The 16,819-nt window shown below is 45.5% G+C and overlaps 1 protein-coding gene across 1 annotated transcript in view; it reads right to left on the bottom strand.

The window, feature by feature from the left end:
- Nucleotides 1–16,819, bottom strand: part of dennd4a (DENN/MADD domain containing 4A) — a gene marked incomplete at its 5' end in the record, with an annotated part of 133,672 nt that overhangs the window by 37,648 nt on the left and 79,205 nt on the right. Inside the window, 3 exons of the mRNA XM_084185653.1 lie at nt 32–164; nt 1,336–1,469; nt 15,762–15,782. Of these exons, the coding sequence (XP_084041779.1) occupies nt 32–164; nt 1,336–1,469; nt 15,762–15,782 (288 nt within the window). The remainder of the gene's footprint in view (nt 1–31; nt 165–1,335; nt 1,470–15,761; nt 15,783–16,819) is intronic.

Genomic DNA, 16,819 nt, shown 5'->3' with positions numbered 1-16,819 from the left:
GCCCCGTGAGCGTATGGTCATGACCTCTGACCTGTTTGGAGCGTCTGAAGATGGCGGCAGGGCTGGCTGGACTGGTGTGTCTCTGTGTCAGGCTAGCTGAGGGGGGGTGAAGCCCATCCTGGAGCTCCAACAAATCACGACTCAGCACCGGAAACCCAGAGTAGCTGGAAAGGGTAAGGTTAGCACAACACTGTGAGTAGCTGGACAGGGTAAGGTTCAACACAACACAACACTGTCAGTAGCTTCATAACACTAAATAAGGCAGTGTTGTATCATATCATATCATATCATATCATATCATATCAGTGGTTTATTTTATTCATATCATATATTTGTTTCATACCTCCTCAGGGACCATCAGACGTGTCACCATTTTGTTGTAGCCCTGAACTAGCTCACCAGTGTTTCATTCCCAGGGAAAACCCATTGAGACCAGTCCAAGGGAAAACCCATTGAGACCAGTGTTTCATTCCCAGGGAAAACCCATTGAGACCAGTGTTTCATTCCCAGGGAAAACCCATTGAGACCAGGGTCTCATTCCCAGGGAAAACCCATTGAGATCAGTGGGCAGAACTGAAAAAGCGTGTGCGAGCAAGGAGGCCTACAAACCTGACTCAGTTACACCAGCTCTGTCAGGAGGAATGGGCCAAAATTCACCCAACTTATTGTGGGAAGCTTGTGGAAGGCTACCCGAAACATTTGACCCAAGTTAAACAATTGAAAGGCAATGCTACCAAATACTAATTGAGTGTATGTAAACTTCTGACCCCCTGGGAATGTGATGAAAGAAATAAAAGCTGAAATAAATAATTCTCTCTATTATTATTCTGACATTTCACATTCTTAAAATAAAGTGGTGATCCTAACTGACCTAAAACAGGGAATTTTTACTAGGATTAAATGTCAGGAATTGTGAAAAACTGAGTTTAAATGTATTTGGCTAAGGTGTATGTAAACGTCCGACTTCAACTGTACATATATGTGTGTGTGTGTTTAGCTTAGCTGGAGCTCTGTGTGTGTGTGTGTGTGTGTGTGTGTGTGTGTGTGTGTGTGTGTGTGTGTGTGTCTGTGTGTGTGTGTGTGTGTGTGTGTGTGTGTGTGTGTGTGTGTGTGTGTGTGTGTGTGTGTGTGTGTGTGTGTGTGTGTGCGTGTCTGTGTCTGTGTGTGTGTGTGTGTGTGTGTGTGTGTGCGTGTGCGTGTCTGTGTCTGTGTCTGTGTCTGTGTCTGTGTCTGTGTCTGTGTCTGTGTCTGTGTCTGTGTCTGTGTCTGTGTCTGTGTGTGTGTGTGTGTGTGTGTGTGTGTGTGTGTGTGTGTGTGTGTGTCTGTGTACAGTACCTATAGCAGAGTGGATGCTCCTCTCCCTCTGCCAACGGTCTTAGTTCAGGAGGATTGATGTAGACAGTGTGTTCACTGCGATGGGACTCGTCCAGCTCTATCAACCTGGTGTCTTCTACTCCATCACTGTCCATGTGGATCTGAAAGGGAACAACACACCCTCTACTGTCTGTCAACAGCACACCCTCTACTCTGTCTGTCAACAGCACACCCTCTACTCTGTCTGTCAACAGCACACCCTCTACTCTGTCTGTCAACAGCACACCCTCTACTCTGTCTGTCAACAGCACACCCTCTACTGTCTGTCAACAGCACACCCTCTACTCTGTCTGTCAACAGCACACCCTCTACTGTCTGTCAACAACACACCCTCTACTCTGTCTGTCAACAACACAGTTCTGCCCTCTACTGTCTGTCAACAGCACACCCTCTACTGTCTGTCAACAACACAGTTCTGCCCTCTACTGTCTGTCAACAGCACACCCTCTACTCTGTCTGTCAACAGCACACCCTCTACTGTCTGTCAACAGCACACCCTCTACTGTCTGTCAACAACACAGTTCTGCCCTCTACTGTCTGTCAACAGCACACCCTCTACTGTCTGTCAACAACACACCCTCTACTGTCTGTCAACAACACACCCTCTACTGTCTGTCAACAACACACCCTCTACTCTGTCTGTCAACAGCACACCCTCTACTGTCTGTCAACAACACACCCTCTACTCTGTCTGTCAACAGCAAACCCTCTACTCTGTCTGTCAACAGCACAGTTCTGCCCTCTACTCTGTCTGTCAACAACACAGTTCTGCCCTCTACTCTGTCTGTCAACAACACAGTTCACAATTCAAAGACACAATAAGGCCACAGCTATAATGAAACCATACATCAGCCAAGTTACAAAAAATACATTCTTTTTATACATGAGAGTCAAAGTGCCTTGATATTTTTGGAAGTTTTGCATTGTTCATACCACCTGTTTCTTCCGTGGCAAAGACTAGAAAGCTTGTACAAGGGCTAATGCTATCTATGATCAGTGATCTGTCATCTGTTGGGGCTAGTGCTATCTATGATCAGTGATCTGTCATCTGTTGGGGCTAGTGCTATCTATGATCAGTGATCTGTCATCTGTTGGGGCTAATGCTATCTATGATCAGTGATCTGTCATCTGTTGGGGCTAATGCTATCTATGATCAGTGATCTGTCATCTGTTGGGGCTAATGCCATCTATGATCAGTGATCTGTCATCTGTTGGGGCTAGTGCTATCTATGATCAGTGATCTGTCATCTGTTGGGGCTAGTGCTATCTATGATCAGTGATCTGTCATCTGTTGGGGCTAGTGCTATCTATGATCAGTGATCTGTCATCTGTTGCTAGCTAGGAACAGGAACGGAACAAGGAAATCATTGTGATCATGTCAGACAGAGAAGAGACCAGTGATTCCAGACCAGTGATTCCAGACCAGTGATTCCAGACCAGTGATTCCAGATCAATGATTCCAGACAAGTGATTCCAGATCAATGATTCCAGACCACTGATTCCAGACCAATGATTCTAGACCAGTAATTCCAGACAAGTGATTCCAGACCAGTGATTCTAGACCAGTGATTCTAGACCAGTGATTCCAGACCAGTGATTCCAGACCAGTGATTCTAGACCAGTGATTCTAGACCAGTGATTCCAGACCAGTGATTCCAGACCAGTGATTCCAGAGCATGACCATATTACAGATCAGAGCCCGAGGGTCAAAGTGCATAAAGATGGCAGCCCCCATGTTCTTACCACAAACGCCTCGTTTGCTAGTTCTCCGTATTGTACCCTGCTCTATGTTACCCTTGTATTGTATTAGCATTAGCATTAGCATTAGCATTAGCATTAGCATTAGCATTAGCATTAGCACAGTATACATGATCCCAAATCTAGCTCCAAGACGGCGGCAATGTGAAGAAACAAAAAAGTAGATTGTGCTGATTTCCTGGCACATTGAACAATGTCGCACGCCGTAGTTTAAAAACTCTGTGGACAGTGCTCAAACTATGACATCATAACTGAATTCCTCCATCTTTATGCACCTTCAGCACTCACAAATATTTAAAAAACTAAAAACTTTTTTTTTTTTTAAAAACTAAAAGCACTGTATTTGGTACAAATCATTAACTAACCCATAAACCTCAACTAAATCTTGTAATAAATAATGTGGAAATTGAGCAAGTTGAGGTGACTAAACTGCTTGGAATAACCCTGGATTGTAAACTGTCATGGTCAAAGCATATTGATACAACAGTAGCTAAGATGGGGAGAAGTCTGTCCATAATAAAGCGCTGCTCTGCCTTCTTAACAACACTATCAACAAGGCAGGTCCTACAGGCCCTAGTTTTATCGCACCTGGACTACTGTTCAGTCGTATGGTCAGGTGCCACAAAGAGGGACTTAGGAAAATTGCTATTGGCTCAGAACAGGGCAGCACGGCTGGCCCTTGGATGTACACAGAGAGCTAACATTAATGATATACATGTCAATCTCTCCTGGCTCAAAGTGGAGGAGAGATTGACTTCATCACTACTTGTATTTGTGAGAGGTATTGACATGCTGAATGCACCGAGCTGTCTGTTTGAACTACTGGCACACAGCTCGGACACCCATGCATACCCCACAAGACATGCCACCAGAGGTCTCTTCACAGTCCCCAAGTCCAGAACAGACTATGGGAGGTACACAGTACTACATAGAGCCATGACTACATGGAACTCTATTCCACATCAGGTAACTGATGCAAGCAGTAAAATTAGATTTAAAAAACAGATACAAATCCACCTTATGGAACAGCGGGGACTGTGAAGAGACACACACACAGGCACAGACACACGATAACATACGCACTATACACACGTACACATGGATGTTGTATTGTAAATATGTGGTAGTGGAGTAGAGGCCTGAGGGAACACACTAAATGTGTTGTGAAAAGTGTTATGAAATATAATGTCATGTAATATTTTATACTGTATGTAACTGCCTTATGTGGGCGGCAGTAGCTTAGTGGGTAAGAGCGTTGTGCCAGTAACCGAAAGGTCGCTGGTTCTAATCCCCGAGCCGACTAGGTGAAAAATCTGTCGATGTGCCCTTGAGCAAGGCACTTAACCCTAATTGCTCCTGTAAGTCGCTCTGGATAAGAGCGTCTGCTAAATGACTAAAAATATAATGTTGCTGGACCCCAGGAAGAGTAGCTGCTGCCTTGGCAGGAACTAATGGGGATCCATAATAAACCCCAGGAAGAGTAGCTGCTGCCTTGGCAGGAACTAATGGGGATCCATAATAAACCCCAGGAAGAGTAGCTGCTGCCTTGGCAGGAACTAATGGGGATCCATAATAAACCCCAGGAAGAGTAGCTGCTGCCTTGGCAGGAACTAATGGGGATCCATAATAAACCCCAGGAAGAGTAGCTGCTGCCTTGGCAGGAACTAATGGGGATCCATAATAAACCCCAGGAAGAGTAGCTGCTGCCTTGGCAGGAACTAATGGGGATCCATAATAAACCACAGGAAGAGTAGCTGCTGCCTTGGCAGGAACTAATGGGGATCCATAATAAACCCCAGGAAGAGTAGCTGCTGCCTTGGCAGGAACTAATGGGGATCCATAATAAACCCCAGGAAGAGTAGCTGCTGCCTTGACAGGAACTAATGGGGATCCATAATAAACCCCAGGAGGAGTAGCTGCTGCCTTGGCAGGAACTAATGGGGATCCATAATAAACCCCAGGAAGAGTAGCTGCTGACTTAGTCTGGACAGAGACAGAGACAGAGACACAGACATAGTCTGGGTTGAGACAGAGTCTGGACAGAGACAGAGACAGAGACAGAGACAGAGACAGAGAGAGACAGAGAGACAGAGAGAGACAGAGACAGAGAGACAGAGAGAGAGACAGAGACAGAGACGGAGACAGGACAGAGGGGCTAATGCTATCTATGATCAGTGATCTGCTTCTGAGCAGCTGTCTGAACCACTTGGATCCTGTGCGCCAGAGAGGAGACCACAGATTCCAGACCAGATTTCAGACCAGATTCCAGACCAGATTTCAGACCAGATTCCAGACCAGATTTCAGACCAGATTCCAGACCAGATTTCAAGATCCTATTACAGATCAGAGCCTAAGGGTTCATCCTGACAAACAAGGATTAATAATGAGCCCATGTCTATCAGGGTCATAACTCAGCATCATAGTTCTTACCCCTCCATTCTTTCCCCCCTCTCCCCTCCCCCTCTCCCCTCTCCCCTCCTTACCCCATTTACAATGATCTGAACAGCCATGCCAAGGATACGTCAAGTCCACCCCTCCTCACTCCTCCCCCTCTCCTAGTCTACATGAATCCAGCGTCCACTGACCTGAACATAATTCTATAATGTCATGTTGCTCTATGAGGCTATTACAGAACACACAAACAGAGCAGTGGGTCTGGCAGGAAACTAGCAAACTGGCCTCGTTTGGTCTACTTCCTCTAGCTCACAGCATGTCAGTATGTGAGTCATTACAGAGAGTAGAGAGAGAAAAGCAAAGTATTTCATTCTACTGGGTACTGTATTGTATAGTATTGTATTGTACTGTATTGTATAGTATTGTACTGTATTGTACTGTATTGTACTGTATTGTATTGTATTGTATTGTATTGTACTGTATTGTATGGTATTGTATTGTACTGTATTGTACTGTATTGTATAGTATTGTACTGTATTGTACTGTATTGTATTGTATTGTATTGTATTGTATTGTACTGTATTGTATTGTATTGTACTGTATTGTATTGTATTGTATTGTATAGTATTGTACTGTATTGTACTGTATTGTAGTATTGTACTGTATTGTACTGTATTGTATTGTATTGTATTGTATTGTTTTGTATTGTATTGTACTGTATAGTATTGTATAGTATTGTACTGTATTGTACTGTATTGTATAGTATTGTACTGTATTGTACTGTATTGTATTGTACTGTATTGTACTGTATTGTATAGTATTGTATTGTATTGTACTGTACTGTATTGTATTGTACTGTATAGTATTGTATAGTATTGTACTGTATTGTACTGTATTGTATAGTATTGTACTGTATTGTATTGTATTGTACTGTATTGTACTGTATTGTATAGTATTGTACTGTATTGTACTGTATTGTACTGTATTGTATTGTATTGTATTGTACTGTATTGTACTGTATTGTATTGTATTGTATTGTACTGTACTGTACTGTACTGTATTGTATAGTGTTGTACTGTACTGTACTGTATTGTATAGTATTGTACTGTATTGTACTGTATTGTATTGTACTGTATTGTATTGTATTGTACTGTATAGTATTGTATAGTATTGTACTGTATTGTACTGTATTGTATAGTATTGTACTGTATTGTACTGTATTGTATTGTATTGTATTGTAATGTACTGTATTGTATTGTATTGTACTGTACTGTACTGTATTGTACTGTATTGTATAGTATTGTACTGTATTGTACTGTATTGTATTGTATTGTACTGTATTGTATTGTATTGTACTGTATGGTATTGTATAGTATTGTACTGTATTGTACTGTATTGTATAGTATTGTACTGTATTGTACTGTATTGTACTGTACTGTACTGTATAGTATTGTATATTAGTACACTGTATTGTATTGTACTGTATTACACTGTATTGTATTGTATTGTATTGTACTGTATTGTACTATATTGTATTGTACTGTACTGTATTGTACTGTACTGTATTGTACCTCCTCCACCACCTCTTCCTCCTGCTCCTCATCATCTTAACCCTCCTCCTCCTCCACCTCTTCCTCCTCAGTGGGACTGTGATCTCAAAATTGTCAAAGACCCCAGTCACCCTAGTCATAGACTGTTCTCTCTGCTACCGCACGGCAAGCGGTACCGGAGTGCCAAGTCTAGGTCCAAAAGACTTCTCAACAGCTTCTACCCCCAAGCCATAAGACTCCTGAACAGCTAATCATGGCTACCCGGACTATTTGCACTGCCCCCCCACCCCATCCTTTTTACGCTGCTGCTACTCTGTTAATTATTTATGCATAGTCACTTTAACTCTACCCACATGTACATATTACTTCAACTACCTCAACTAGCCGGTGCCCCCGCACATTGACTCTGCACCGGTACCCCCCTGTATATATAGCCTCCCTACTGTTATTTTATTTTACTTCTGCTCTTTTTTTCTCAACACTTTTTATTGTTGTTTTATTTTACTTTATTATTAAAAATAAATGCACTGTTGGTTAAGGGCTGTAAGTAAGCATTTCACTGTAATGTCTGCACCTGTTGTATTCGGCGCATGTGGCCAATAAAATTTGATTTGATTTGATTTGATCTCATGTCTTTAACTTGACTGAGTGATGATCCAGTCAACCAGCTCCTTCCAGAGGTCATCTGAACAACTATCAGTTCCACTTCTCCATCTAGACCACCGACAATACACCTGATACACACACCACCCAACAGGATATGAACCTGATAAACACACCACCCAACAGGATATGAACCTGATAAACACACCACCCAACAGGATATGAACCTGATACACACACCACCCAACAGGATATGAACCTGATAAACACACCACCCAACAGGATATGAACCTGATACACACACCACCCAACAGGATATGAACCTGATAAACACACCACCCAACAGGATATGAACCTGATAAACACACCACCCAACAGGATATGAACCTGATAAACACACCACCCAACAGGATATGAACCTGATAAACACACCACCCAACAGGATATGAACCTGATAAACACACCACCCAACAGGATATGAACCTGATACACACACCACCCAACAGGATATGAACCTGATAAACACACCACCCAACAGGATATGAACCTGATAAACACACCACCCAACAGGATATGAACCTGATACACACACCACCCAACCGGATATGTACCTGATACACACACCACCCAACAGGATATGAACCTGATACACACACCACCCAACAGGATATGAACCTGATAAACACACCACCCAACAGGATATGAACCTGATAAACACACCACCCAACAGGATATGAACCTGATACACACACCACCCAACAGGATATGAACCTGATACACACACCACCCAACAGGATATGAACCTGATAAACACACCACCCAACAGGATATGAACCTGATAAACACACCACCCAACAGGATATGAACCTGATACACACACCACCCAACAGGATATGAACCTGATAAACACACCACCCAACAGGATATGAACCTGATACACACACCACCCAACAGGATATGAACCTGATACACACACCACCCAACAGGATATGAACCTGATAAACACACCACCCAACAGGATATGAACCTGATAAACACACCACCCAACAGGATATGAACCTGATACACACACCACCCAACAGGATATGAACCTGATACACACACCACCCAACAGGATATGAACCTGATAAACACACCACCCAACAGGATATGAACCTGATAAACACACCACCCAACAGGATATGAACCTGATAAACACACCACCCAACAGGATATGAACCTGATAAACACACCACCCAACAGGATATGAACCTGATAAACACACCACCCAACAGGATATGAACCTGATAAACACACCACCCAACAGGATATGAACCTGATACACACACCACCCAACAGGATATGAACCTGATACACACACCACCCAACAGGATATGAACCTGATAAACACACCACCCAACAGGATATGAACCTGATAAACACACCACCCAACAGGATATGAACCTGATACACACACCACCCAACAGGATATGAACCTGATAAACACACCACCCAACAGGATATGAACCTGATAAACACACCACCCAACAGGATATGAACCTGATAAACATACCACCCAACAGGAGCTGTTTAGAGGGAGCTGTTTAGAGGGAGCTGTTTAGAGGGAGCTGTTTAGAGGGAGCTAATTAGAGGGAGCTGTTTAGAGGGAGCTAATTAGAGGGAGCTGTTTAGAGGGAGCTGTTTAGAGGGAGCTGTTTAGAGGGAGCTGTTTAGAGGGAGCTGTTTAGAGGGAGCTGTTTAGAGGGAGCTGTTTAGAGGGAGCTGTTTAGAGGGAGCTGTTTAGAGGGAGCTGTTTAGAGGGAGCTGTTTAGAGGGAGCTGTTTAGAGGGAGCTGTTTAGAGGGAGCTAATTAGAGGGAGCTGTTCAGAGGGAGCTGTTTAGAGGGAGCTGTTTAGAGGGAGTTGTTTAGGCCTGCCCCATCAGTCTACAGCTAATCCGCAACTCTTATCAACCCCTCTTTTGGGGTATCACAGTTTGCTTACTTGCAGGTTCTTTCTGGACAATGCAACAACAATAACATTTTGGTCCATTTTTGGTATATTATGTGAGACAGACTGCTCTGTGTGTGTGTGTGTGTGTGTGTGTCTGTGTGTGTGTGTGTGTCTGTGTGTGTGTGTGTGTCTGTGTGTGTGTGTGTGTGTGTCTGTGTGTGTGTGTGTGTGTGTGTGTGTGTGTGTGTGTGTCTGTGTGTGTGTCTGTGTGTGTCTGTGTGTCTGTGTGTGTGTGTGTGTGTGTGTGTGTGTGTGTGTGTCTGTGTGTGTGTGTGTCTGTTTGTGTGTGTGTGTGTCTGTGTGTGTGTGTGTGTGTGTGTGTGTCTGTGTCTGTGTGTGTCTGTGTGTGTGTGTGTGTGTGTGTGTGTGTGTGTGTGTGTGTGTGTGTGTGTGTGTGTGTGTGTGTCTGTGTGTCTGTGTGTGTGTGTGTGTGTGTGTGTGTGTGTGTGTGTGTGTGTGTGTGTCTGTGTGTGTGTGTGTGTGTGTCTGTGTGTGTGTGTGTGTGTGTGTGTGTGTCTGTGTGTGTGTGTGTGTGTGTGTGTGTGTGTGTGTGTGTGTGTGTGTGTGTGTGTGTGTGCTGTACTGAGTCTGCACCGTTATGCTAAGCCTCTCTAAGCTGTTCTCTAAATGGTGCTGCATGGGTTCAATAAGTAAGGGATGATCAACGAGGGGCTCTATGCCTTCTCTGGAAGATAATGAACGAGTGGAAGGTGTGTTCCCACGACGCGCTAGCAGAGGGGAACTGACCTTCCATGGAGTTGCATTATCTTCCAGAGAACGCATAGAGCCCCGAGCTGATTATCCCTTTTATACCATGGCTATAAGTTAACACATTTACCACGAGAAATGCGTTCATTTGCAGGTAGAAATGTGTTCAACATCCACTGAAGTAGCTAGCAAGTTTACTAGATAGCGACAGTATCTAGTATGAAATCATCATTACTCCGTACTCTAAAATCATTGACAGGTGGCACCGTTGACTGAGTACATCAATATGTGTCTTAGGATAAATAAATATTATTTTGCTAGGATAGCTGTCAAATAATTTGCATAAAGGAAGGGACCAGGACATCTGGTCACAATGCAGACACAGTGGACAGAATGTGGGCACAATCAGAATGTAGACTAGATCAGGACAAAGGAGCCATGTTAGCACCAGGTATAAACGGGGCCAGTGACAGCTAATGCTCAGTAATGGATGTTAAGATCTCTAACACACAGAGGCAGCTAATGGAGATCGCTAACACACAGAGGCAGCTAATGGAGATCGCTAACACACAGAGACAGCTAATGGAGATCTCTAACACACAGAGGCAGCTAATGGAGATCGCTAACACACAGAGACAGCTAATGGAGATCGCTAACACACAGAGACAGCTAATGGAGATCTCTAACACAGAGAGGCAGCTAATGGAGATCTCTAACACACAGAGACAGCTAATGGAGATCGCTAACACACAGAGAAATCTAATGCAGATCTCTAACACAGAGAGGCAGCTAATGGAGATCGCTAACACACAGAGACAGCTAATGGAGATCGCTAACACACAGAGACAGCTAATGGAGATCTCTAACACAGAGAGGCAGCTAATGGAGATCTCTAACACACAGAGACAGCTAATGGAGATCGCTAACACACAGAGAAATCTAATGCAGATCTCTAACACACAGAGGCAGCTAATGGAGATCGCTAACACACAGAGACAGCTAATGGAGATCGCTAACACACAGAGACAGCTAATGGAGATCGCTAACACACAGAGACAGCTAATGGAGATCTCTAACACACAGAGACAGCTAATGGAGATCGCTAACACACAGAGGTAGCTAATGGAGATCGCTAACACACAGAGACAGCTAATGGAGATCGCTAACACACAGAGACAGCTAATGGAGATCGCTAACACACAGAGACAGCTAATGGAGATCGCTAACACACAGAGACAGCTAATGGAGATCGCTAACACACAGAGGCAGCTAATGGAGATCTCTAACACACAGAGGCAGCTAATGGAGATCGCTAACACACAGAGGCAGCTAATGGAGATCTCTAACACACAGAGGCAGCTAATGGAGATCGCTAACACACAGAGACAGCTAATGGAGATCGCTAACACACAGAGACAGCTAATGGAGATCTCTAACACAGAGAGGCAGCTAATGGAGATCACTAACACACAGAGACAGCTAATGGAGATCGCTAACACACAGAGAAATCTAATGGAGATCTCTAACACACAGAGGCAGCTAATGGAGATCGCTAACACACAGAGGCAGCTAATGGAGATCGCTAACACACAGAGGCAGCTAATGGAGATCTCTAACACACAGAGGCAGCTAATGGAGATCGCTAACACACAGAGAGGCAGCTAATGGAGATCTCTAACACACAATTAAGTGATAATGCCCACAAAGCCTGTGTTTGCAACACCCGTGCCCAAATCTCCTCCAAATACCGGCTTTGAGGGCATTTTCACTTTTATACAACGGGTTACCAACATATTCAAATAATGATTTACATCTTTTCATTACAAGCGTTATTGTTAATAATTTATTCATACTATTTCATCCTTCCACAAGATATAGTCCCGACACAAATCTAGGGTTGCTACCCAAGCCGGCTGGTCGTTCTATCGGTTCAGTCTTTTTGTTCTGTATCTATGGACGTGACCCAGTCGTTCGTTCTAGATGTTCCATTGCCATACTGGCTGGCAACGTTCTTATCCCTTGCTTTCCAACTACAGCTAACTTACAGTCACGTCAAAAAGTGCAGCAAGAATAACAGCAAAGTAGCTGCATTTGCATTTGTTTAAGCTGTTTTTTAGTGACATTTATTTGGATACATACATAAGAATGAGCTAATGAGGCGTGATTTCGCCTGGTGTAGAAAATGTGCTCTCTCGTCAGGGCACTGTTGTTCAGAGGAGCTAGCCAACAACACAGCTAACACAACCACTTCAAACACTGAAGCTGGAAAGACTGCAAACTGGCTGCACTTTGTTTTGTTTGACCTTTTTTCAATGGCCATTTCTTTGTACAGTGCATTCGGAAAGTATTCAGACCCCTTCCCTTTTCCACATTTCGTTACATTACAGCCTTTTTCTAAAATTGATGAAATTATTTCCGTTTGAAAAAACAGTTTTTGCTTTGACATTATGGGGTATTGTGTGTAGATTGAGGGGTAAAAAAACCGATGTAATACATTTTAGAATAAGGCTGTAACGTAACAAAATGTGGAAAAAGTCAAGGGGTCTGAATACTTTCCGAATGCACTGTTTATATCCATAAAAAAAACAGATTCATGATTTTGACTGGCTGAGAAACTCTGCCTGCCTGTCTGCCTGCCTGTCTGTCTGTCTGTCTGTCTGTCTGTCTGTCTGTCTGTCTGTCTGTCTGTCTGTCTGTCTGTCTGTCTGCCTGCCTGCCTGCCTGTCTGTCTGTCTGTCTGTCTGTCTGTCTGTCTGTCTGGCTGCCTGTCTGTCTGTCTGTCTGTCTGTCTGTCTGTCTGGCTGCCTGTCTGTCTGGCTGCCTGTCTGGCTGCCTGTCTGTCTGTCTGTCTCGTCCCGACTCCCGACACATTCATTACTATGGGACAGCTGGAGGTTGAAACAATGTTTCAAATGTTGGAGAGACAGACAGCAAGGTTTATACAAATCTCCACTGTTGAAAACTAAATGTTAGTCTAAAAGAAATGTGCGATAATATATAGATGCTTTTCATAGTGGACATCAAGTTCATAAATTGCCTGGCTGGGCTGATGAGACAGTGGATTGCAGATTCAGATGGAACGGATTAAATAGGCATTTTAACGTCATAGATTTAGCCGGTGTGTCACGCCCTGGCTCGGGGGACTCTCGTATGTTGAGCCAGGGTGTTAGTTTCTATGTTTTGCTGTGGGTTCTAGGTTATTGTATTTCTTTGTTTGAGTGACTCCCAATCAGAGGTAACAAGTGTCAGCTGTTGGCTCGTTGTCTCTGATTGGGAGCCATATTTAACTATCTGTCTTTCACGTTGTGTTTGTGGTTTCTTGTTCATTTCGGTTTGTGTGAAACCGTAGACGTCACGTTTTCGTTTGTGTTTTTGATCGTGTGATCATTTATAGTAATAAAATATGTTCACCTTCAACGCTGCGCATTGGTCCTCTATGTTAGACGATCGTGACAGAAGAAACCACCAAGATGGGACCAAGCAGCGTGTTCAGGAGCCATCGCCAGGGAGATCCCTCACAGATCTCCTTCGCCTCCTGGACTGGGTCAAGCCAAGGGAGGAAGACAAGGGCTTGACATTATGGCAGAAGGGCGAGAAGCTGGCGAGGGATATGGAGACGTGGTCCACGGGTAGGAGAGACGGCCCGAAAATTTTTAGGGGGGGGCTCACGACGGCGGACCAGCAGGAGGCCGCGATAGAGCGGTCCAGTGGGTTGCCGGAGAAGGCCGCCGGGTTACGGGGGCCACTGGTAGAAGAGGGGATGGAAGGTGTGGAGGCACGGCGAGAGGTACTGGCGTGTGTTGCCAGTCCGGTCCGGCCCGTTCCAGATCCCGGTGTAGAGCCAGTGGTGTGTGTCCCCAGTACGGTCCGGTCTATTCCTGCTCCCCGCACCGAACCTGCGGTGCGCGTCGCCAGCCCAGTCCGGCCCATTCCTGCTCCCCGCATCAAGCCTGTGGTGCGTCTCGTCAGCCCGGCTCTGCCCGTTCCTGCTCTCCGCACCAGGTCTGTGGTGCGCGTCGCCGGCCCGGTCCGGCCCGTTCCTGCTCCCCGCATCAAGTCTGTGGTGCGTCTCGTCAGCCCGGCTCTGCCCGTTCCTGCTCTCCGCACCAGGTCTGTGGTGCGCGTCGCCAGCCCAGTCCGGCCCACTCCTGCTCCCAGCACCAAGTCTGTGGGGCGTTTCGTCAGCCCTGTCCGGCCCGTGCCTGTTCCCCACACCAAGCCAGTGGTGTGCGTCGTCGGTTCGGCACGGCACGTGCCTGTTCCACTGGAGCCGGATCCGCCGCCTAGGCGGAGTGCCCACCCGGTCCCTCCCCTGTTGTGTTTCGTTGGCACGGTCGGAGTCCGCGCCTTTAGGGGGGGGTACTGTCACGCCCTGGCTCGGGGGACTCTCGTATGTTGAGCCAGGGTGTTAGTTTCAATGTTTTGTTGTGGGTTCTAGGTTATTGTATTTCTTTGTTTGAGTGACTCCCAATCAGAGGTAACGAGTGTCAGCTGTTGGCTCGTTGTCTCTGATTGGGAGCCATATTTAACTATCTGTCTTTCACGTTGTGTTTGTGGTTTCTTGTTCATTTCGGTTTGTGTGAAACCGTAGACGTCACGTTTTCGTTTGTGTTTTTGATCGTGTGATCATTTATAGTAATAAAATATGTTCACCTTCAACGCTGCGCATTGGTCCTCTATGTTAGACGATCGTGACACGGTGGTAACTTGTGGAATAGACACTGGCTGGAATGCGGTTTTAACCAATCAGCATTCAGGATTAGACCCACCCATTGTATAAAAATAGCTAATGCTCAGTAATGCATGTTAAGATCTCTAACACACCGAGACAGCTAGATCTCTAGATCTCTAACACACCGAGACAGCTAATGTTCATCCAGGCCCACTGGAGTTATCACAGCTCTCATGCTATCTCTATCTCTCTCTCAACTCGTTTCTCTCTCTTTTTAAAAAATTTTTCTCTCTCTCTCTTCTACACTGTCTCTCTATCTCTCTCTATCGCTCTCTCTCTCTTCTCTCTCACTCTACTCCACTTTCTCTATTTCCTCTCTCTTTCTCTCTCTCTCTACTCCACTGTCTATCTCTCCCTTTATCTCTGTCTGTCTCTCTTTCACTCTCTCTCTCTCTCTCTCTCTCTCTCTCTCTCTCTCTCTTTCTCTCTCTGTCTCTCTTTCTCTCTCAACTTCTGTTCTCCACTGTCTCTCTATGGTTTATTCATACAGTAGCACCACATCCTTCATCCATACCCAGCACTACAGCTGAGTCACAACCCAGGGAGAAAGAAGAAGCTTGGGGAGAATGTTCTAGCTTATGTTCTAAGCTAGAACATTGAAACATAAAGAATATACAAAGTAATGAAGAAGAAGAAGGTCTGAGAGCTTACCTTGCTTCCATTGCTGTAAAGCTGTCCAAGCAAGACCCAAGATCACAAGTAGACAGGCAGGTAGACAGACAGGTAGACAGACAGGTAGACAGGCAGGTAGACAGACAGGTAGACAGGCAGGTAGACAGACAGGTAGACAGACAGGTAGACAGACAGGCAGGTAGACAGGCAGGTAGACAGGCAGGTAGACAGGCAGGTAGACAGGTAGACAGACAGGCAGGTAGACAGGCAGGTAGACAGGCAGGCACACAGGTAGACAGGCAGGTAGACAGGCAGACAGGCAGGTAGACAGGCAGACAGGCAGGTAGACAGGCAGACAGGCAGGTAGACAGACAGACAGGTAGACAGGCAGACAGGCAGGTATAAAGGCAGGTAGACAGGTAGACAGGCAGACAGGCAGGTAGACAGACAGACAGGTAGACAGGCAGACAGGCAGGTATACAGGCAGGTAGACAGGCAGGTAGACAGGCAGACAGGCAGGTAGACAGACAGACAGGTAGACAGACAGACAGACAGGTAGACAGGCAGGTAGACAGGCAGGCACACAGGTAGACAGGCAGGTAGACAGGCAGACAGGCAGGTAGACAGGCAGACAGGCAGGTAGACAGACAGACAGGTAGACAGGCAGACAGGCAGGTATAAAGGCAGGTAGACAGGTAGACAGGCAGACAGGCAGGTAGACAGACAGACAGGTAGACAGGCAGACAGGCAGGTATACAGGCAGGTATACAGGCAGGTAGACAGGCAGACAGGCAGGTAGACAGGCAGGCACACAGGTAGACAGGCAGGTAGACAGGCAGACAGGCAGGTATAAAGGCAGGTAGACAGGTAGACAGGCAGACAGACAGGCAGGCAGACAGGCAGGTAGACAGGCAGGTAGACAGGCAGGCAGGCAGACAGGCAGGTAGACAGGCAGGCAGGCAGACAGGCAGGTAGACAGGCAGACAGGTAGACAGGCAGGTAGGTAGGTAGACAGGCAGACAGGTAGACAGGCAGGCAGACAGACAGGCAGACAGGCAGGTAGACAGGCAGGCAGGTAGACAGGCAGGTAGGTAGGT

The sequence above is a fragment of the Coregonus lavaretus genome, assembly GCF_964263955.1.
Source record: "Coregonus lavaretus genome assembly, chromosome: 21".
Classification (NCBI taxonomy): Eukaryota; Metazoa; Chordata; class Actinopteri; order Salmoniformes; family Salmonidae; genus Coregonus; species Coregonus lavaretus.
This window is presented reverse-complemented; position numbering and strand designations above follow the sequence as displayed.